The sequence below is a fragment of the Brienomyrus brachyistius genome, chromosome 7 (genome assembly GCF_023856365.1).
Source record: "Brienomyrus brachyistius isolate T26 chromosome 7, BBRACH_0.4, whole genome shotgun sequence".
Classification (NCBI taxonomy): Eukaryota; Metazoa; Chordata; class Actinopteri; order Osteoglossiformes; family Mormyridae; genus Brienomyrus; species Brienomyrus brachyistius.
The window spans coordinates 10592801-10615118 of record NC_064539.1 but is presented as its reverse complement, the minus strand read 5'-3'; the positions used below and the strand labels follow the sequence as shown (position 1 = coordinate 10615118).

General features: G+C 40.1%; 1 protein-coding gene across 1 annotated transcript; it reads left to right on the top strand.

The window, feature by feature from the left end:
* The first annotated feature begins 12227 nt into the window (after positions 1-12227).
* On the top strand, positions 12228-20704 carry ptger4b (prostaglandin E receptor 4 (subtype EP4) b). Its single transcript, XM_049019210.1, has 2 exons — positions 12228-13332; positions 17694-20704. Exons 1-2 carry the CDS (start codon positions 12553-12555, stop codon positions 18045-18047), a joined length of 1134 nt encoding a protein of 377 aa, XP_048875167.1. The 5' UTR covers positions 12228-12552; the 3' UTR covers positions 18048-20704.
* The last annotated feature ends 1614 nt before the right edge of the window (positions 20705-22318 follow it).

The window sequence follows — 22318 nt, the reverse complement described above, 5'->3', positions numbered from 1 at the left end:
TGTCAGACTACAAATTAAATAAAAGAATCTTTAAAAATGTATCCCGGTTGAAATAAAGGGAAGTTGCTGAAAAGGTGTGAAGACAAATACTCTTTGTATGACTGTAATTCTGTTTATGTTCTATAAGGACTGTGGACAATAGTTTCTCACTCTCTATCTGTTATAGTTATTATATTGTTTTGAAACAGGAATAAATGCAAAAAGGATTCACTAGGCTAGGATTTATCAATACCTGAATAAAGCCCCTAGTTTTTAGTCTTCACTTTTGTGTGATCACTTTGCTCTGTTTGTATACCTACGGACAATGAAGAAAATGTTGATTGCATCATTGCTTGTACAAAACAGACTATAATTACTTTGCACAGATGTAAAGGTTAGGAAAGCTACAAAATGCAATTATTTATGATAGAATATTGCTAATTTGGGTGCAGTTACATCATATTAGACCAATTTAAACATTCCCTAAGCAAAGTGCCATTGTAAATGACTCAGTTAAAGTTTTGCAAACATTACGTAAACATCTTACTCGAATAAATAAAAGGAACATGAATGGCAAAAACTGAATGGAACTAGCAATATCAGTTGCATAAATACTCCACAAAACAAATGATGGTCAGCAAATAGGAATGAACATAAATGTGTTTGGAACCCTATGCTTGTATAACACTTGCACTAATGTGTACATTATACATTTTTCTTTTTGGGAGTTTGCTTGTGGAAAACAATTTGCTCAGGAAAGGCATCCCAGCTCCGTCATTTCAGGAAATTTAACTTTGGTCAAATGCACATACCTAAACAACACTGTCTACAGTATAGACTCACTTAATGACCTACCGGTTTAATGACCACACAGACTGACAACCAGCTCCTCGACCAGTCAGTACTGTACACTGTATGAGAACTTTGATCATGGAAACGGCAGTGCAGCATCTCAGCGGCAAGAATCTCATCTCAAATCATCGTTACTCAGTCTCAGTCTTGGTTCCCACAGTTGGTCAGTATTCAGTAGCGTTCTCCAAGACTATAAATTTTGTCTTTATTGTGATTTACTCTATTTCATTCATTACAGTGTACAGTACACTATAGACATTACATTACATGTATAAACATTTACAAATATACTAAAAATGTTATAAATGGTGCAAAGGTGACATTCAATATCTAAAGATGTTTGACTCAGACCCACTCCCAATACAGTATACCTGAAATAACAGTAAGGGGTGGCTCCTCACTTATCGACCAATTCGCTTATCGACCTAGCTATAGGAATGGAACTCGGTCATTAAGTGAGGAGCGTCTGTAATTCCTTTAACGATTTACAGAAAGGTGATTCAGTCACTGTGTCATATTAATTTTGAAGATATACCTAGTTATTTACATACAGTGTACATACAGTATAAGCACCGTCTGATACTGTATCTGATTATTTTGTTACTTTCTTGTCACACCAGCACTAAGCCCAGCATCCATCCCACCACACCCAGTTGGTTTCTCCTTTGTGTCCCCTGAAAACTACACGTAGATGTAACCCAATCAGTTGTTATGGTTTAAAAATACCTGTTTCCAGTTCACTTCCTTGTGAAGTACTGAGTTCCCAACCATGCAGAGTGTTTGATTCACGATCTATTTAGTATGTTCAATTCTTGTTTGCTGATTTTTTGGCTCTATAGTTTACTGATAATTCAATGAGCTATATTCCAAATAATATCCAGATATGATCAGCCACAAGCAAATCACCACACTCGTCGAGTAATTGTGAGGTGACATTATGCTTGACATTTCACTGTGCTCATACCTGAGTGTTCCACAGTAGTTGCCGCATGCTTTTTTGTACATTTTGTTGATGGTTTTTTTGACATGAACATATTCCTGGGTCATTAGTTGCTGTTTTGAAATTAATGTTGCAGCGACCTAGTAAGATGCTGTTATTCAGGAAGTGGTTTATTCTAGATTCTCAGACAGATGTATTGATTTTTTTTCTTACGTCTATCTCCTGATTCACCTACATCAATTTTGTCTCTGAAAGTTTGAAAGTTCCTCAGTCTTCATGCCTGAGTCTTTGTTTTACATTTGCTTTTTTTCCTTTAGAGTCAAAGACATTCATTATGAAATCATTACATACTTCAAACTACACTATATGAACAAAACTATTGGGACACCTGTAGTAATTACAGAAATTCTCCACATAAGCCACACCTATTCCTGACATATGTAGGTGTATAATTAAGCACATAGCAATGCAATCCCCAGCATCAAACAATAGCAGCAGAATCTGTGGCCATACAGAAGATGTTAGTCAACCTAGCACTGTCACGGGACACCATTGCAACAAGTCAGTTCTCCATACTTCTGTCCTGCAAGAGCAGCCCTAGTCAACTGCAAGCGAAGTGTTTCTGAAGTGGAAACATCTGGGAGTAAGTCCAGCTGTGAAGTGGCAGCCACACAGGCTCACAGAAAGGAACCTGATCACTCAGCATCAATACCCAACCTGAATGGCAGCAAAGCCCACCAGCAATGTTCCAACATCTAATGAAAATCCCTGCCCGAAGAGTATGGGCTATTGTAGCAACTAAGGCTTAGCCAACTTTCAGAGTGAGATTTTTGATAGGCTGGTGTCCCAGTACTTTTGTTCATATTGTGTATGTGATTTTGAATCTTATTTAATTAACTTCCATCCATCCATCCATCCATCCATTTTCCAAACCACTTATCCTACTGGGTCGCGGGGGGTCCGGAGCCTATCCTGGAAGCAATGGGCACGAGGCAGGGAACAACCCAGGATGGGGTCCAGCCCATCGCATTTAGTTAACTTAGTGAGCAAATTAAGTTTGCAAAGAGACTTAAGTATTGTACCGATTCCAAGAGTGACTTTAACCATACTGTCAATAGCCACAGGCATCTTCGTGATGCTGCTTCAAGGCTTTCAACACTTATTATACTTCGTATGCTTAATGTAGTCAATCATAAATCACTCAACTGTATAATAACCAAGTAATAATCAAATGTGCAAAAGGAACTTTAAAAAGAATTTACAGGTCAATCTGCTAAAACATAAATTCCATGTAAACTCTCTGTTGTGCGTTACTGAAGAATGTTATGTCACTTCCTTGGTAGAAATTACTTACTGCAGTCTTTCTGTGGAGCATGTGCAGGCTAAAAGTATGTTTATATTCTATACTGCCAAAAGTATTGGGACACCCCTCCAGATCATTGAATTCAGGTGTTCCAATCACTTCCATAGCCACAGGTGTATAAAAATCAAGCACCTAGGCATGCAGACTGCTTCTACAAACATTTGCGAAAGAATGGGTCACTCTCAGGAGCTCAGTGAGTTCATGCTTGGTACCATGATAGGATGCCATCTGTGCAATAAGTCCATTCATGAAATTTCCTCGCTACTAAATATTCCATGGTCAACTGTTAGTCATATTATAACAAAGTGGAAGCAATCGGGGACAATAGCAACTCAGCCACAAAGTGGTAGGCCATGTAAAATCATATAGCGGGGACAACAACAACAAAAATGTATTTTTGTATAGCGCATTATCACAACATTACATCGTCTCAAAGCGCTTTACAGCATCCTCACCCAGAGCCCCCAGTGAGCAAGCCAAAGGCGACAGTGGCAAGGAAAAACTCCCAAGAAGGGAGAAACCTTGGGAGGGACCAGACTCAAAGGGGGAGCCCATCCTCCAGGGGCCGGCAGGGAGAGTCAAATAGGAGAGATGGTTAAGTGCCACAAATGGTGAAGTACCAAGTCACACTGTCCCAATCATAAGACTTGAGTAATAACTGGAGAGCAGGGAGGATGACAAGCCAGTGCCGAGTCTTCTTCCAATCGCCAAGCAACTTGTTAGGGTTATCTTCTTCTAAAGATACGCTGGAAACCAACCAGTCTCTGAACACAGAACAACACAGACAGCTGTGATGACTTTTTACTTGCTGCAAGGGAAGTCCGGTCCTGACTTCGGGGTGTCAGCCTCTCAGTCGAACTCAGCCAACTTCGAAAGAGGAACTCTCCTCGCAGTATCTTTTATTGAGGTACACAAACAGGATATGCAAATAACACTCAACATTGTTTATCACCATGTATGGGGTGGAAATATTCAAGCGACAGTTCTTAAGAAGGGTAATTGCTAAATTAAGATCAAGCTGCTGCAGGGTGTTATTTCTAAGAAATGGCATCTAGCAAAATGACAATAAAAAAGTACATATTTCTCTAACATAACTAGAGGTAAGGCAGCGGGTCATACATGGAAGATGACACAGGCAGAACGGCGAGCTGGATGCAGGGACGTCACTGGTGGTGGCGACGTCACATGTAGTAGGGTATGCTGGACATCTTGATAGACTGAGGTCTCCAGGCATCACCCCCCAGGAGGAGTAGGGGAAATAAAATATACAATTAGTCAAAGTAGAGGAGGCTATAGGCAGTGCTAACAGCTAGGTGAGTGCAATATGAAGTGCAAAGTGCAAGCTCCGGCAGATATGGCTATGGCAGCATAAGTAGGAGGGAGAGGCAAGTGGGAATGCAGGCATGGGGAGTCCCTGAAATGTCAGCACTCCAGTTCCACAAGAGATTGCGAAGCTAGAGTGACGGCACTGACAATCCAGTTTATCCAAAGCCAATGGCACCGATCCCCACCCAGCTCTACACCTCACACTATAGGTCTAACTGGGAGTGAGGAGTTAGCTAGAGCTAGAACTAGTGTCCCTATAAGCTGAACTAAACAGGTGTGTTTTTAGTCTAGACTTGAATATTGAGAGTGAGCCTGAAACCCACACATCTGGTGGAAGACCATTCCACAGCTGAGGAGCTCTGTAGGAGAAAGCTCTGCAGCCTGCTGTAGCTCTTTCTACCTTAGGCACTAACAGATATCCCATGGCTTGAGAGCAAAGCAAGCATGGAGGGTTGTATGAGATCAGCATATCACTAAGGCCATTCAGTGCTTTATAGGTTAATAGCAATATTTTATAGTCAATTCGAAACTTAACTGGCAGCCAATGAAGAGAGGATAAGACCGTGGTAATACGATCAAATTTTTAGTGTTTATTAGAACTCTGGCTGCAGCATTCTGTACCAACTGAAGTTTATGCAAGGAACCAGATGGGCAACCTGATAGGAGGGCATTACAGTAGTCCAGTCTGGAACTTACAAAGGCATGTATTAGTTTTTCTGCATCATGAAGTAAGAGCATCTTATGAAGCTTGACTATGTTCCGTAGATGATAAAACGCAGTTCTAGTAATACTTCTTATGTGAGCATCAAAACATAGATCTGAATCAACAAGAACGCCAAGATTTCTAACCACCATGTTAGGTTGTGTATGAAGGCTACCAATGTTGAGGTGGTGAAACCTATTTCTTGCAGCCTTGGGACCAATTACCAGAACTTCTGTTTTTTCTGTATTTAACATAAGGAATTTTTTTGCCATCCAGCACCGGATATCTAATAGACAGTCTTCTAACCGAGATAGCAGTGATGTATCATCAGGGTTAACAGATATGTACAACTGTGTATCATCTGCATAACAATGAAACCCAATGCCATGATTTCTAATAATGTTACCAAGAGGTAGCATGTATAAGGTAAACAGTAGCGGGCCCAGGACTGATCCCTGTGGGACACCATATTCAACTTTTGTGGCCTTGGATGATTCATTGTTCAAATGGGCATACTGATTGCTATCAGTTAAATATGAGCGGAACCAATAAAGTGCTGTCCCTGTAATGCCAACTACACCTTCTAATCGGTCCAAGAGGATATTATGGTCCACAGTATTGAACGCTGCAGTTAAATCTAGCAATACCAACAGAGATACACAGCCACGGTCAGAAGCCACAAGTAAATCATTCATTACTTTGACTAGAGCAGTTTCTGTGCTATGGTTTGGTGTAAAGCCAGACTGATATAATTCACTGGCATTATTTTTTTGTAGGAAAGAGAACAACTGACGAATTACAACCTTTTCCATGATCTTTGAAATGAAAGGAAGATTTGAGATAGGTCTATAGTTTCCTAAAACAATGGGTTCAAGATTTGGTTTCTTTAGGACGGGTCAAATAACAGCCATTTTAAAAGGTTTTGGAAGCCTAAGAGAAGAGTTTAACACATTTAACACGGTAGTGCTAATCTGTGGTGCAATTTCCTTGAAGAATTTTGTAGGAATTGGGTCTACAAGGCTAGTAGAGGATTTACAGGAGAAAATTAAGTTCAAAAGTACTGAGTGTGTAATAGGAATGAATCATTCAAAGGTCTCATTATTGGTAGGCATAAGACTAGCAGGAGGCTGGCAGCTGTAAGTAGGTAAGGGTGTGCACTGGATGGTCTGTCTAATCTTAGTTATTTTACCATTAAAAAATGTAAGAAAGTCATCACTCTTAAGAACTTGCAGGACTTGCGAGTTTAATGAGGAATTCTGTGTTATCCTAGCCACGGATTAAAATAGGAATTTAGGATTGGTTTTGTTCTATTAATCTGGAGAGATACACAGACCTAGCAGTCACTAGTGCTTGTCTGTATTTAGAGAGGCTCTCTTTCCAGGCAGATTTGAAAACTTCTAGTTTAGTTGAGCGCCATTTTCGCTCTAGCTTGCGTGATGCCTGTTTGAGTTCACGTGTATTATCAGAGTACCAGGGGGCAGGTTTGTTATTGCTATGCTTTATCCTCTTAAGTGGAGCCACAAGATCTAGAGTGCTGCGAAGGGATTTTTCCATGTTTTAAGTTACCTGTTCAAGTTCATTTACACACAATGCTTCAGATGTAAGGCTGAAGGACTGTGGAAGTTGTTTCATAAATGTTGTTGTAGTTGGAATGGAACATCTGATTCTATACTTTGGAGTGGTAGTCAACGGGAAGTTATACTGGATTTCAAATGTTAACAAGTAATGATCTGAGAGCAGAGGACTCTGAGGCATAATAGATACATGTTCCACCAGGATGCCATGACCAATGATCAAATCAAGGGTATGGTTACAGGCATGAGTAGGTCCGACTACATTCTGACATACACCTACAGAGTCAAGAATAGCTGCAAATGCTATTTTTAAAGGATCACTATCCTTCTCCATATGAATGTTAAAATCACCCACAATAACAGCTTTGTCAGTACTGACCACCAGGTTTGTTAAAAAATCAGCAAATTCCTTAAGAAAATCACTGTACGGCCCAGGCGGTCTATACACAATAACAATGGTGATTTGGGGTGAAGAACTAGAAAGAGATGAGCCAGCAAGACTAAGAACAAGAGTTTCAAATGTGCTGAAACTCACAACGCATGCTGAGGAGGCGCACAGTGTGCAGAAGTTGCCAACTGTCTGCAGAGTCAATAGCTACAGACCTCCAGACTTTGTGTGACCTTCAGATTAGCTCATGAACAGTGCATAGAGAACTTCATGGAATGGGTTTCCATGGCCGAACAGCTGTATCCATGCCTTATATAACCAAATGTGAAGTGTCGGATGCAGTGATGTAAAGCACACTACCAATGGACTCTAGGGCAGTGGAGATGTGTTCTCTGGAGTGACAAATCACATTTCTCTGTCTGGCAATCAGATGGAAAAGTCTGGGTTTGGCAGTTACCTGGAGTACGGTACTTGCCTGACTGCATTGTCCTTGTAAAGTTTCTTGGAGGGGCGATTATAGTGTGGGGTTGTTTTTCAGGGGTTGGGTTTGACCCCTTAATTCCAGTGTAAGGAACTCTTAATGCTGCAGCATTTGAAGCCATTTTGTACAATTTCATGCTTCCAACTTTGTGTGAACAGTTTGGGGACGGCCCCTTCCTGTTCCAACATGACTGTGCACCAGTGCACAAAGCAAGGTCCATAAGGACATGGATGAGCAAGTCTGGTGTGGAGGAATTTGACTGACCTGCACAGAGCCCAGACCTCAACCCGATAGAACACCTTTGGGATGAATTAGAGCAGAGACTGCGAGCCTGGCCTTCTCATCCAACATTAGTGCCAGACCTCACAAATGCATTCCTGGAGGAATGGCCAAAAATTCCCATAAACACACTCCTAAACCTTGTGGACAGCCTTCCCAGAAGAGTTGAAGCTGTTATAGCCAACTCCATATAAAGCCTATTTATTAAGAATAGGATGTCATTAAAGTTCATGTGTATGTAAAAGCAGGTGTCCCAATACTTTTGGCAATATAGTGTAGATGCGAGAGTGGATTCAGACGCTAAAGTTTAAAAAAGTCAAAAATTATTTTTTCAGTTTATTGTTACTGGCCAATATGTAATACAATACAATATAATACAATAAAGCTGTCTTCAATTAATAATTTTAGCCATATTCATATTTTTATTGATGTCAAAGGGAGAATTTTGAAGCCAGTGATATTGTATAGCTGCCATTTAGTCCAGTTTGTCCCCAGTCTCATACGCCCAGACTTAGCACTGGCCTGATAAGTAGGAGTGGAAAATGGATGTCTGTCAGAGCAAATCAGTTCACCTGGCTGCATAGAGGTCTTGGGGTACCAGTACACTTGTCTGTTTTTTGTTTAAATGCATTACAAAGATTAAACATCTTTCACCTACAGATGTTCAGGATTGTAAATAGTGGTGTTGGTATTTGAAAGCGATTCCGAATACTTTTTACCTTCTCAGCCACCAGCTGTCACATATCAACCACCGTGTGGATAACTTGATTGCTGGAGAGTAACGGTGTAGCAAGAGGCAGGATGTTAATATTATTCTTAGATTTGCCTCATTACAAACATAATGATGACGAAGTTGTTTTAAAACTTTCAAACAAGCGGTTGTGTTTTACAGCTTAATGGAGGAATAATGGAGGAGCTGAGTCATTCCGTTTATTACATCCGGTTTGGTTACCTTCCTTGTGGGGTAGTAAATTAATTATCATGATGATCATGAATTATTTCCACTCTAATTAGTAAAATGTGCACATCCGTGTGACAGGAATTGTGTGTTGAGGCATCCATCATGGTTTAATAGTTTAAATTACGAAATACAGTACAGTACAAAAATACAGCCGTTAGTATGGAGTGAGATCAGTGTCAAATATACGAGAGCGCAGATGCATAGCTAAACCGTGCAAAACAGACACTACGAGCGCGCACTGCGCCTTTAAAATGCGGATAAGCGCGCTCGCTTCTCGCAGCATAGTGCTCAATTCACAGTTTCTTGCGCGCTTCACGATTTTCTGCTCGTTTTGTAATTAAAACAGGAAATTACGTCAGAGATTCAAGACTTGGCAGCTGATTTCCGAGACTGTCGATTGAAAGGGCGCAAAACGCAATGGCTCTCCGTTAAGGCAACTACTAGCCAGTTAGCTCACGTTATCTTCAGTAAAATAAACACATTTCTAGTTTTACAGAACCTTTCATGAAGTTATCTTGTGAGTGTCTTAGTTCATGGCATATAGTTTTTAGTTGTTCGTGCGGTCTTGAGGAGAATGTTTCTCGGTCTTATGGCAAGGCAAGACAAGTTTATTATATACAGGGGTTATTTAATGTGCTTTATAAAAACAAGATTTTAAAGTTAAACCAAGACAAAAAAGCAAAATGTAAATGAAAATAACTTTTAAAAATTACTTAGAAAATCTAAAAAATCTGGTTAAAAGTGCAGTATGTCATGCTCCGCTCCCCCCGTGTGCCACGCCCCCTCCTTAACCTCCTGTGGAATTCCGATGTCATTTGCTGTTTCCAGTTGTTTTCTTTAGTCCAATGTATTTAAGACAAAGTATCCTCAAGTCACAAGTTTCCTTAGTCCTGTCATTGACGCCCGTCTTGCGTTTCTTCGATGTTCCTGTTTTGTCTCCCTTCCAATAAACTCTCCTTCACCCTATCTCACAGCGTCTGTGGTACTTCTCCGCCGAAAGGAGTGACACACAGTAAATGTACAGCTAAAAATCTGACACAGGTAGAGGTTTTATATTATATCAAAATGTTTTTATTGGTTTGTTTCGTCTAGTTTTTTTAGGCTGTTATCTGAAATAAATAAACATTTGATGTCGTGTCCAGTGTTCTTTTTTTCCCCAAACAAGCTTTTATTAAGCACAGTTTGGTACCTCATGGCATATGTAAAGTGTATTATGTATTACAGTTCTGATATATAAAATTATTAATGACAGAGAATTGTACTATTTTTTAAATTCAATTTTACTCTTCATTCACATGCACGCACATAAATACGGTACATCTATGTATATGTGTGTGTGTGTGTATATATATATATATATATATATATATATATATAATATTACCATATAAATAAATGCCTTACAATACCCCTCCCACATGCTTTAAACACATGTAAACTTATTGAACCGCGATATAGCGGTGGATCACTGCATGTAATACATATATGTATGTATGTAACAGTGCTTATATAGAATAAGGGAACACGCGCAGTGTGTGCGTGTGCGTGCGTTAGCGAGTTATGATGGTTGCACAATTAATTTTTCCTTGGAATCACAGCTGAAAAAATAAAGTAGCAGGGTCTTAACCTCGGTGCTCCCACTACGCTACCACGTCCACGATGCTAATAATTACAAGAATAACAGGCGAGAATTTAGCTTGATTAACTTAATCTGGTATTTAAATCTAACATTTTAATAAACCAACAAAGGCCAGATTAAGAATATTTCATATCGTTCATAACTCGCAAGACTGTAATTCGAAAACGTACCATTTTTACAGTTTATTAACACTAACTTAGCAAGTAAACGATTCCCCGGTTCCACTTCCCGTTGTGGCTGAGAGTGCACATGACGTCAGTGGCTGAGCGTGTATTGGGCTGAGAGTGCACATGACTGAGAGTGCACGTTCCGCAGCCAGACCTTTTTGCGCGCTTTCAATCGACAGTCTCGAAAATCAGCTACCAAGCCTTGAATCTCTTACGTAATTTTCTGTTTTAATTACAAAACGAGCAGAAAATTGTGAAACGAGTGCGAGGGCAAGAAGCGAGCGCTCTTACCTGCGTTTCAAAGACGCTGTGCGCGCTCGTAATGTCTGTTTTGCTCGGTTTAGCTATGCATCTGCGCTCTCGTATATTTGACACTGATCTCACTCTATAACTTAGTACCTGATAAGGGGGGTGCAGTGAAGTGGTAGTGCATCGCATTGTGGCAAGCTCTTTTCCATTTGCATGTGGGGTATGTGTGTCTGTGTGTGTGGGTGGCTGTGTGCTGTAAGTATGCTGGGAAGTCACTGGTTTAAATTCTGGTGTCAACACCATCACTTGGATCCATGGAGCAAAGCCATTAACCCAATTGCTCCTACTTTCTCAAAGCGTTTATGTCGCTTTAGATAAGAGTACCTGCCAAATAATCATGCTTTACACGTGCAGCGGTAGACAACAGTTGTGCTACATGAGCCCTGCGTGTGAAAGTTCTTGCACACACAATTATTGTTTTTTCCAATAATTTAAATAATGGATGAAATACGTCATTCTAAATTCAACAAAACCCTTAATATTTAGAAGATATCTATCACCCTTATTTATAATAAAACAGTTGACATGCAACAGTTTATTACAGCAGTGTAATAATATAACAAAGTGTCAAAGATACGGAAAAAACTAGTTACATCTACATATAATTTTCCGAATTTCCCTGCTTGTTCAAGAAACGTACGTGTGTCTTTGAACAAGCTCACATAAACACACACTTCTGTTTGCTAAACAGATTAACAACAGACCAAGCAGCTGTGGTGACAAAATTTTCCATCATTCAGACGGCATATAAACTTTTAATGGACACTGTACATTATCAGCGAGAGGATTCTTTTAAATGTCTTTGCTTGCAGTAATATAACTGACCTTGTAGCTGGATTTATTAAAAGCTATTTTCATTTGCTTGTCATCTTACACTGACAGACGATTCACAAAACTTCTACTGAATGGTATTAGAAAATGTACAGTGCACGAGCAGGTATTTGCTTTTCCCATTCTATAACGCGCAGGGAAACGAGACAGGTTGTCTTCCTATGACCCATTATTTCCCACTGATTGTCTTTACAAAGGATCTTGGGCAAACTGTCTTTTTGGTTACGAAATGTCTACTTAGCAACAATAAATAAATGAGAAAACTCTAAATAGTACATATTACTTATCGCTGTGCAGTTAATGAAACTTTCCTACAAAAGGCGTTGTAAAGAGAAACCCCCGTTGCGCGCCGCTGTGCCGATTCTCAAGCACGCAGGGACGATGACAGCTCTGCTAACCTCGTAGGCGGAGTCCCATAAGCGCTAAGGAGCGGAAACGTCAGGTTTGACTCAGAAGTGTGGTAATCGAGGCGCAGCGCGCTTTGGGTTCGCATCGCGACATAGGACGGGAAACCTACCGAAATGCCAGTACTGATATGAAACTTCAGACTGCGGGCTTTTCTCCTCAATGATTTACGGAACGCACTTTGGGGACAAGTTCATGAAAAAAGATGGCATTCAAAGAGTTTTCTTAACCAAGAATATGAAGAAATTGTGTCGGCCACATGCGACTGTGATGGTATGACAATAACAACGTAACTCTGAAAATAATTTAATAGGCCTACGGGAAAGTTACGAATCTGGAAAAATATCCCATAAAGATGAACGGAACCGATATATCCTTATCAACACAAAGCGCGACAATACCCGTTATAATGTTCATTTTCGGGGTCGTAGGTAATATCACCGCGATCGTCGTCCTTTGCAAATCCAGAAAGGAGCAGAAGGAGACCACATTTTACACGCTGGTGTGTGGGCTTGCCGTCACCGACCTCTTGGGGACCCTACTCGTAAGCCCGGTTACGATCACGACCTATGTGAAAGGGTCGATGCCGGGTGGAGAAGCGCTGTGCCAATACTCTGGATTCATCCTCCTCTTCTTTTCATTGGCGGGTCTCAGTATTATATGCGCCATGTCAATTGAAAGATATATGGCTATTAACCATGCGTACTTTTACAACCATTATATTGACCAGAAACTTGCAGGGTTGACTCTTTTTGCCATTTATGCTTCAAACGTAGTATTTTGCGCACTGCCCAGTATGGGACTTGGTCGTGTGGAACTGCACTATCCGCACACATGGTGTTTTATCAATTGGAAAAGCAACGTGAGTACGGACGCAGCGTTCTCCTACATGTACGCCGGCTTCAGCTCATTTCTCATCCTTTCCACGGTGATTTGCAACATAATGGTGTGCGGGGCATTGATCGTGATGCACAGGAGGTTTGTGCGCAGGACGTCGCTTGGAACGGATCAGAGGAGGATAAATGAACTCAGAAGAAGACGCAGTTTTCGGAGTTGGGCCGCTGCTGAAATACAAATGGTCATTTTACTTACAACCACTTCCGTGGTGATACTTCTTTGTTCGATACCTCTCGTGGTAAGTTAAACTTTTGTTGTGCATTTTTTATATGAATAGTGGTGTTTTGACTTTGGTCGTAAATACTGCGCTCGTATTGAACCATAGTATTTAACACTGGGAGCCAAAGTATTCGTGGGAAACAAAATGTGTCTGATGGGTGTGTTTCATGTCAGGGGTGACTCGATGGGTGGGAGTTAAGCCTGGAATATCCATGACTGTGTGTGTGCCCGCAGTTTGCGTGTTCCTAACATGAGCGCGTAAGTTTCCACTGCGTATACTGCTGTCATACTCAGAAGACACGCCATTTAGGTGTCATTTCATTAACAATCATTTCTTTGTGCTCCGTACGACGAGCTGGCGTCCAGTCCAGGGTGTCACCTGCTTCGTTCCATGTGCTCCTTGGATCTAGGCTCGCCGTTATCTATCTGTCTGTATGTCTGTCTGTCTTCCTTAGTTTCTTCGATTGAGTCAGTATTACGTTTTTTAACGCACGTAGACGTTATTAATGCAAGTCACACTTTGTCATTTCATACCTACAGAAAGCAACCTTGGATTCTGCTTTTGATCCGATTCCACCCAGTACCAAGTTTCGATCCCGTTCGGTGCCGGCCCAACCCTAACGGGGGAGGGGGGGGGGGGGGGGGTTATACTATAGTGAGGAAATTTCGATCGATTTGATCCATCTTTCTATTTCCTTAGCCACTAGTCTCTGGGCCCCTGGAAGTGTTCTCCTTTCTCCCTATCTGTGCCCTCCACCCTTATTTTTATGGGCGGCCCTGTCTGGATGTGCTTCAAGTCCTGCTCCTTATAATAATATAAATATTAAAATGACCAGGTAAAATCGATATTTAAAGTTAGAATCGATTCTCAGTTAAGTTCAGTTATTCCAGTTTAGTATCCATACTTTATATTTTAACCGAATATCCTCAGGTTTTATTTAAAAATATTGATTCACACAAATCTTTGAAATCCTTTACTTTGGATCGAACGTTTTCGAAGCAGCTAAAGTAATACCTACAACAATAATAAAAAGGTATAGAAATGATCGAAAGACGTTATAGAAATCAGCTGTACATGAGCGCGATACATAGTCCTAGACTAGGCCACCATGCCTTTCGGGTGTATGGGTAATTTCTAAATCAGAAAAAAAATAGATTGTTTTCACGAAATACAATGAATGAAAACGAAAACACAGCTGCTGTAACTTAAGAATTAGTCAATCATTTAGCAAGGAAAACCGACGAGATTCGGTTTATCCTGAATTAACATCAATTTCTATACTTACTGTATAATGATGCCGTTTATTTACAAACTAAATTTGAAAAAAAAAAGTGTTAGACCTGTAACAGCGCACATTCTTCTAACGAATTCATTAGCAATAGCAAGTTGTCTTCTAGATAATGATTCTTTCTCCACCTCTCATGATATTATCCGTAATCAGAAATATTTCTGAAACAGAAGAGAAACTAAACTGGCATGACGGAATTTGGCCTTTGCAAATCCACGTGCAATTGATGTAAATGTCTAAATGTGTAATCTTTGTCAATTCCTCTGCAAGTTAAGTAAATGTTTACAGGAGTCATCCATCCATCCATCCATCCATTTTCCAAACCGCTTATCCTATTGGGTCGCGGGGGGTCCGGAGCCTATCCCGGAATCAATGGGCACGAGACAGGGAACAACCCAGGATGGGGGGCCAGCCCATCGCAGGGCACACTCACACACCATTCACTCACACATGCACACCTATGGGCAATGCAGCAACTCCAATTAGCCTCAGCATGTTTTTGGACTGTGGGGGGAAACCGGAGTACCCGGAGGAAACCCCACGACGACACGGGGAGAACATGCAAACTCCGCACACATGTGACCCAGGCGGAGACTCGAACCCGGGTCCCAGAGGTGTGAGGCGACAGTGCTAACCACTGCACCACCATGCCGCCCCACGTTTACAGGAGTCAGTGTTATAAATTGTAAATCAAAATGTAGTCCCATGAAGGTTGGTCTTCTAACACTGGCTGGAGTTTGCCAGCAATATTATTCGATGCAATATACCAAAGACGTCACTGGAATTTGATGTCTAAATATCAAAAGAGGCCCCGCCACTAGACAGGTGGATATTCAACAGTTTAATTAATAATTAGTCACATCTCTGTGTCTTTTAATGAGACACAAATGATTTGCTTAGTTTTTCCCAGAGCACGTTTTTGAAGTAAGCTAGATCCAGATAATTATTTGATTATGCAACGTAGGAAAACAGGAAGTAGATAAAAAAAACAACATGTGTAGCTTAACAGTCAAAAATGAAAAAAATATGTAATTGGTGCATGTTAATAAAATCAGATCCTGGAGTATGACTGAATGCCATCCAGTCTACAAATTGAAAGACCAGAAAGGCAAATTATATAAATGTTAATCCTATTTTTGTTTTTTAGCATGCATGACATATACATGTTGTTTTTTTCCCTCAATAACAAAATTTCGCCTGAAATGCTAATGACTCATTTGTGCATGTGATTACATCAAGGGAACTTTGCTGATTTCCCCACGACAATCATGTTATCAACTTACCATAAATATTATTAATCTGCTTCAGTACCAGTCAGGAACACCTCTCACACTACAGTTTTATAATTATATCATAAATGTATATATAATTATAATATATTGTATAATATAATGTATATACTGCAAATATTTTATTAGTACACTTAATTATTTAACCAGAAACTAAGAGTTAGTTATGTACTGATCCTGTCAGCGTTCGCTGGTAAAGCGGGTTAGCGCACGGGCAGGCAAGCGAGCAGGAAGCAGGCAAGGAACCGCAAGTCGGGGAAAACTGGGGATTTATTAAAGGACCGGGACGGGCAGGACAGCACAGAACAACAGTTCAAAGACTCACTAACATCAATGACGGACAAGAAACCAACCCAAGACATGGACTGAAATAGACGAGACTGGGCGAAAATAAGTGAACACAGCCGGGCAAGATCAGGGACGCGCACGTGGATAATCAGGGGGCGTGGCACATAAGAGGATCGGACGAGCCGGGCATCACAGATCCTATGTTCGTTCATCATTAATTGATCAAATTGGGTCGTGTGCTAAATGCGGTTACTATATTCATGATTTGTACCTGAGTATTAACTGAGTTACTTGTACCCCTCAAATGTTACCAAATATTTCTATTTCCTGCTAAATTAAATCAGTTTCCTCAGTCCCACCTCCTTCTTACAAGTCTGCAGATTTTAAGACTGTTTATTATGATGCTCTGCTAAAATTCGTCTGTTAAGACTTTTATTCATTCATTTTTATGTAACTCTCTTGGGAGCTGTCAGATCCATTTGCGCGAAACAGAATAAGGTGAATCTGCCGATATAATATTAAAATTCCTTATTTATCAATAAATCGTATTTATATTACTGTTTCCAGAGTTTGGTAATTCAGGTCCAGAGAGTAAAAGTCCAGACCGGGACTTTGTTTCAACCAATCAGTTGAGTACTCTGTGACTGAGAGTCTTTTTGTCCAAACCGGTTGGTTGAAATAAAATCTTGGTCTCGATTTGGTACTTTCTGAACCTGAATTACCCAACTCTGTTTCTAAGGAATATAATTTCATTAAATCAACACTTTCTTATTTGCTTTCTATACATTTTCCACATATCTTCTTTTGATAATCTCAGTTGATGATCTGTTTTCCAGCAAACAAATCAGCAGGATTCATCATTTATTTACTTTTTTTCCGTACTTGCCCTTATTTTTTGTTTTGTTCAGTTTTGTGTAGCCTGCAGTTCCAGCAGAGAATAATAATTACACAAAAGCCTTTGTCAGACAGAAGAGTCTTACATTAAATATAGCTTGTATTTAAAAGGGCTGGTGATGGGTGAGAAACATTTCTCTATTTCTCTCTGCCAGTGTATTTACATTACATTTTTTTAGGAGGTATTGCTCAGGAAATCTGATTTTCATTATCTCTTCTGAAGGGGATTAACTAATTTAGCCATTTAACCACGTACCTTTTCAGTATTATTGACTTGCCTCAGACAGATTGTGGAATCTCACATACAAGATCATATTCAGCTAGTTTTTTCTTTCTGTCCTGCATTACCTTATTCCCAATGGAGGCTATAACATTTATAATTATATACATATATTCACCTTGCACTTTACTGAATTTCATTCATTTTATCTGGAACTTTTAGGTTTGGAAGAAAAGGGAAAAAATGAGATATTACTTGTAGCAGCCTGTAATGGATGGGCGTACCATCAAGGTTATACTTTACATTAGGGTCCGTGTTTCATGGAATAGCCTCCAGGCCTCCTTTGCATAGTTTATAATTGAAATATTAATGACATCGTTTTTGGCTTTTTTACTTTCAGGTGCGGGTATTTGTCAATCAACTTTATGCATTGTCTGAGACGAAGCACGATGACAAATATGATCTTGCGGCCATACGAATTGCCTCTGTCAACCCAATTCTGGATCCCTGGATTTATATCCTATTTCGCAAGACTGTGCTACTTAAGCTAATTGAGAAGATCAAGTGCCTGTTCTGTAGGATTGGGAGTCGGCACCAGCAAGGGACTGCAGACTTCCACTGCATGGCTGGAGTACGGTCCTCTTCTGTGATCTCCCATGATTCCCCGTCCCTCATGTCACGGGAACTGAGGGAAGCTACAAGCACCTCCCAGACATTCCTCTGCCTGCCGGAAAACACCAATGGATGTCATTGAAGCTGGCAGATGGGACAGCCGAGGTCCGCAGAACGTTCCTCTTTGGTGGACGGTGGAGGGTCCGACTCACCAAACAAACATAATTCTGCCTTAAAGGCTTCAGATGACCACTGTCATGAGGTCATGAAGTCATGAGGTCCTGGAAGCTGCTGCCAATGATGACATTGGACGTCCTTGGTATTTGGAGATTACTAATCAAACAGGCTTGACAAAAAATTTGTTAGGACTTATTTAGCCAATACAAGTGGAGCTTTGAACTGAATTTTGATTACAGTGGATTTTCAAAATTGAGGCTTTAAAATGAAACAGGCTAAAACTATTTTTGTATTATACAATAGACCTATTAACATTTAATTATATGTCTCTAATCAAGCCAAACAGTTAAACCACAATACTCTAGTGCAGTGTTTCCCAAGCTGGTCCTTCGGGGCCCACAGTCGGTCCATGTTTTTGCTCCGTCTGAACTTCCTGACAGACAGTCCGCTGCCTGTGGGTCCTCGAGGACCGTATTGGAAAACACTGCTCAGGTGCCTTCATGTTAAATTATTCCCTAGTCACATTTTTTCTTATGTTGACAAATGAATGAACTATGAATAGAAAAGTAAGAAGTATATTTGTGAGCAATCTATATAATATATGCACTTAATTTTAACCACTGTTAAGGATCCTATAAGAACTGAAGCATGGAAATTTCACTACTCACTGGCCTAAGCAACTTGGTATTGTGCTTATATGATGCTATAATGTGAATCTACTCTGAAATATCATTGTTTATTGTATAAAATACTTTTCTTCTCTGTGAGAAGATTTAAATATCAGATGTTGATTTGTATTGTGTTGATTGTAGATACATATAAGATGTATTAGAATATAAATTGCTGGGAAAAGCAGCCATTGAAGTTCTCTTGTTATTATTGTAGATATTCCCAAAGAATATGAGATATTTTACATGCTTTAACAAGTTTAATTGCAACTCTGGTAGCAGAATTCATCTATATTACTGCAGTTTACTGCTTCATGGAAGTGCATTTATATATTATTGGCTATATAGCTGTACACAAAGATTATAAATCTGCCTTTTTCATTTACAAGTGATTGTTTTGTCAGAAGTTTTTTTTATTAAAGGAATATTAGTGTTTTGATAAAAATTCTGACTTTTTGTAAGCTTTATGCTACAGTGCACAGTAGATCTTGGGTTTGCACCTCTCTGCAAAACAAAGTGTTGAAAGTAACCAATTCAGAAAAGTGTGCGACTCAGTGGGTTAAATCTCTGTACCTGTCATCAGAAGGTTGGTAATTCAAGCCTGGGCTAAGCATATCTGCAGGTCCTTAAGCAAAGCCCTTAACTGCCAGCTCCCTGGGTACTGCAACAGGTGGCTGCCCTTCATAGCCAGCTTGCTTTCACCTACAGGGAGCAGGTTGGGGGAGGTATAAAGAGAACCTCCTCATAGGGAGCAATAAAGTATCAGCTATTATCAAAAGCTGCACCCATTGCAATTTGGTATAAAAGTATTTTTCCATCCACGCTATGCATTTATCTCAGTTTTGACTCTGGTACATTTGTCTTTGTACAAAACAAAGAATCATCATAACTCCATGTGCAATTTAAGGAGCAAAGGAAGAACATACATACTCTGCACACGGCAGGAACCCCCAACCCCCACAGCATGCAGCAGTAACTTAGAAAAATGCTTTAAAAAGAAATAATTTGTATATGACATATTAACAGAAAATAAAAGGTTTTAGTGTAACACATATACTGATAAAATATGTGGATTGGATGCATACATATGAGAACCAGAAATGTTTAATTCTGAATGAGAAGGTTCTCTTTTTGTACAAAGGAGCAAATGTATCCAAAACATTATTAGTTTTGGGAACAATTAATAAGTAGCTGGTAGTCATCCTTAATGGAGAAATTAAAATTCATGAAATTGGAAATAAGTTGCCAGTAAAAGAAATATAAATGAAAAAAAAAAGAAAATGGTTCACTGGCCCTGATCGTTCTGATATATCTTGCTCTGCGGAAAATTAGTTTTTATTGTGTTTTTCATGTTCTTAATTTACATGATTGTTGCATAGGTTTTCATGTGAGAAGCTTTTCCATATATTACTGGAGAACAGCACACACATGGTAAGATAATATAAGATGTTACCATATTTATTCTGGGGGAAATTCTTTTGCATGCAGTGGTGAGTTACAGAAAGTACACAGATACAAATATATACTGCAAAACGAAAGGCAGTGATGCATACAGTGTGAAAACAAAGTGCACAGATAGCAGACTTTTGTTCAGGAAATACATTTAAATAACTTGTGGTGTATTTGTATTTAATCTGCTATGGTAACAATTTAATCAACTGAATAAAGATTTAAATGTATTTCCATGTAAATGTAACAAAACACATTTCCACTCTGGAAATAATCAGTAGTGTATTGGTGTTGCAAGTGTGAGAATTTAAGGATTCCAGTATAACAGTAGTTCATTCAATTACACTGCAAATGTTTAATTGTTATAAAGCAAAATGGTACTGTGGTTTGGCGAGCGGCATTTTGTCCTCACATGCCTGTTCTGGGTCCAGGTCTGTCTGAGTTCGCACACTATCCTAGTTTAGGTGTCTCCTCAAATACTGAAATAAAACATGCGGTAGAGATATCTATTTCGCTATGTCTGTTCCTTCTAATGAATTTTTCTTCCCTTCAGGGTGTATCACAGCCTTGTGCCCTATATTATCTGGGATAGGTGTCAGACCCCCCCTCCATGAACCAGATAAATGTTTAGAAGAATAGATGGATGGATGGAGAAAAATACGGTTGTATTTCTGTATTCGTCTGCAAGGTGTACAAAAGCAGCAGCGTCTGCTCAATAACCTCATTTGTGAAACGAAGCTTTTCATACTGGAACACAGCGACACCCTGGTGAAACGTAGGAAAACAAAGACTAAAGCACAGCTCAGTCACTGTACTGGCTATGGTGAGAATAGACCCTAGCCGGTAAGTCGAGTCAGGACTGACAGTAAGGCCAGTCCCTGGAAGAGTTCAAATGACGCAGAGTGGGAGGGCCTCCAAAAACTCCAGTGATTGGGGGCGGGGGGTTTTAATTTCACCAGCAAAAGCATTACAGGGCACCTATTACCAGTAACACTGTGGAAACCTAGGGAGCTGATGCACTTTGAAGGATTGACACCATCCTGTCATTCATTCTTTGCCCGTATATTCTCACAGACCTTCTACTTCAAATGTAAAGTATATGCTAATTTAAAAGTGGGGGTAAATAATCAAATAAATGGACAAAAGTGAAATGAATGTGCCATTTGATATTTCTACAGAGGGCATGGTATTAAAAATACTGGGTAATTTTAATAAATTATACAGATGTGTATAACAAATGGGGTGGCATGGTGGTGCAGTGGTTAGCACTGTAAGGGGCGGCATGGTGGTGCAGTGGTTAGCACTGTTGCCTCGAACCTCTGGGACCCGGGTTCGAATCTCCGCCTGGGTCACATGTGTGTGGAGTTTACATGTTCTCCCCATGTCATCGTGGGGGGTACTCCGGTTTCCCCCCACAGTCCAAAGACATGCTGAGGCTAATTGGAGTTGCTAAATTGCCCGTAGGAGTGCATGTGTTAGTGCATGGTGTGTGAGTGTGCCCTGTGATGGGCTGGCCCCCCCCCATCCTGGGTCATGTCCGTTGCTTCCGGGATAGGCTCCGGACCCCCCGCGACCCAGTAGGATAAGCGGTTTGGAAAATGGATGGATGGATGGATGTATAACAAATGAAATAATATAGCAAATAGTAAAACTAAACCACATACAGTTTATCGACAAAAATCATACAGATGTTTGGGAGGATAATGACACTATTCCCATTACAAACTGTAACATGTGCTTTTTCTTTGAAGTACAATTCACTGGACATCTGTGGATGGTTAATCCATTCAAACTATAAGAAAATGAGGTAAATCAATGAGTCACCCCCCCAAAATAAATGTTTTATTACAGGTGCACTGCAACATATTTAATTAGGGGCCCAAGCAGCGATAGCTCCTGGATCGCTATTGCTTTTGTACTGATTATTTTTATACATTTCTGGCAAATATTTTCCAAGGAAAATTCACCAAGGACTGGCTGCAGGGAAGAAGTCGTTTCCCCGAAATGAAAATGAAGTGCAAATAGTCTGGAAGCAACCACTTTAAAATACTAAGACTTGCTTCATTCTCTTGCTGTGACTCATGGCAGCATATTAAATTGCATTTACTGAAGTAGCCCA

Bases quoted from the DNA above. Each gene is read 5' to 3' on its own strand.
- ptger4b (XM_049019210.1), top strand. From the start codon at position 12,553: ATGAACGGAACCGATATATCCTTATCAACACAAAGCGCGACAATACCC. The intron at 13,333-17,693 runs GTAAGTTAAACT...TTTTACTTTCAG, and splicing joins TTTGTTCGATACCTCTCGTG to GTGCGGGTATTTGTCAATCA.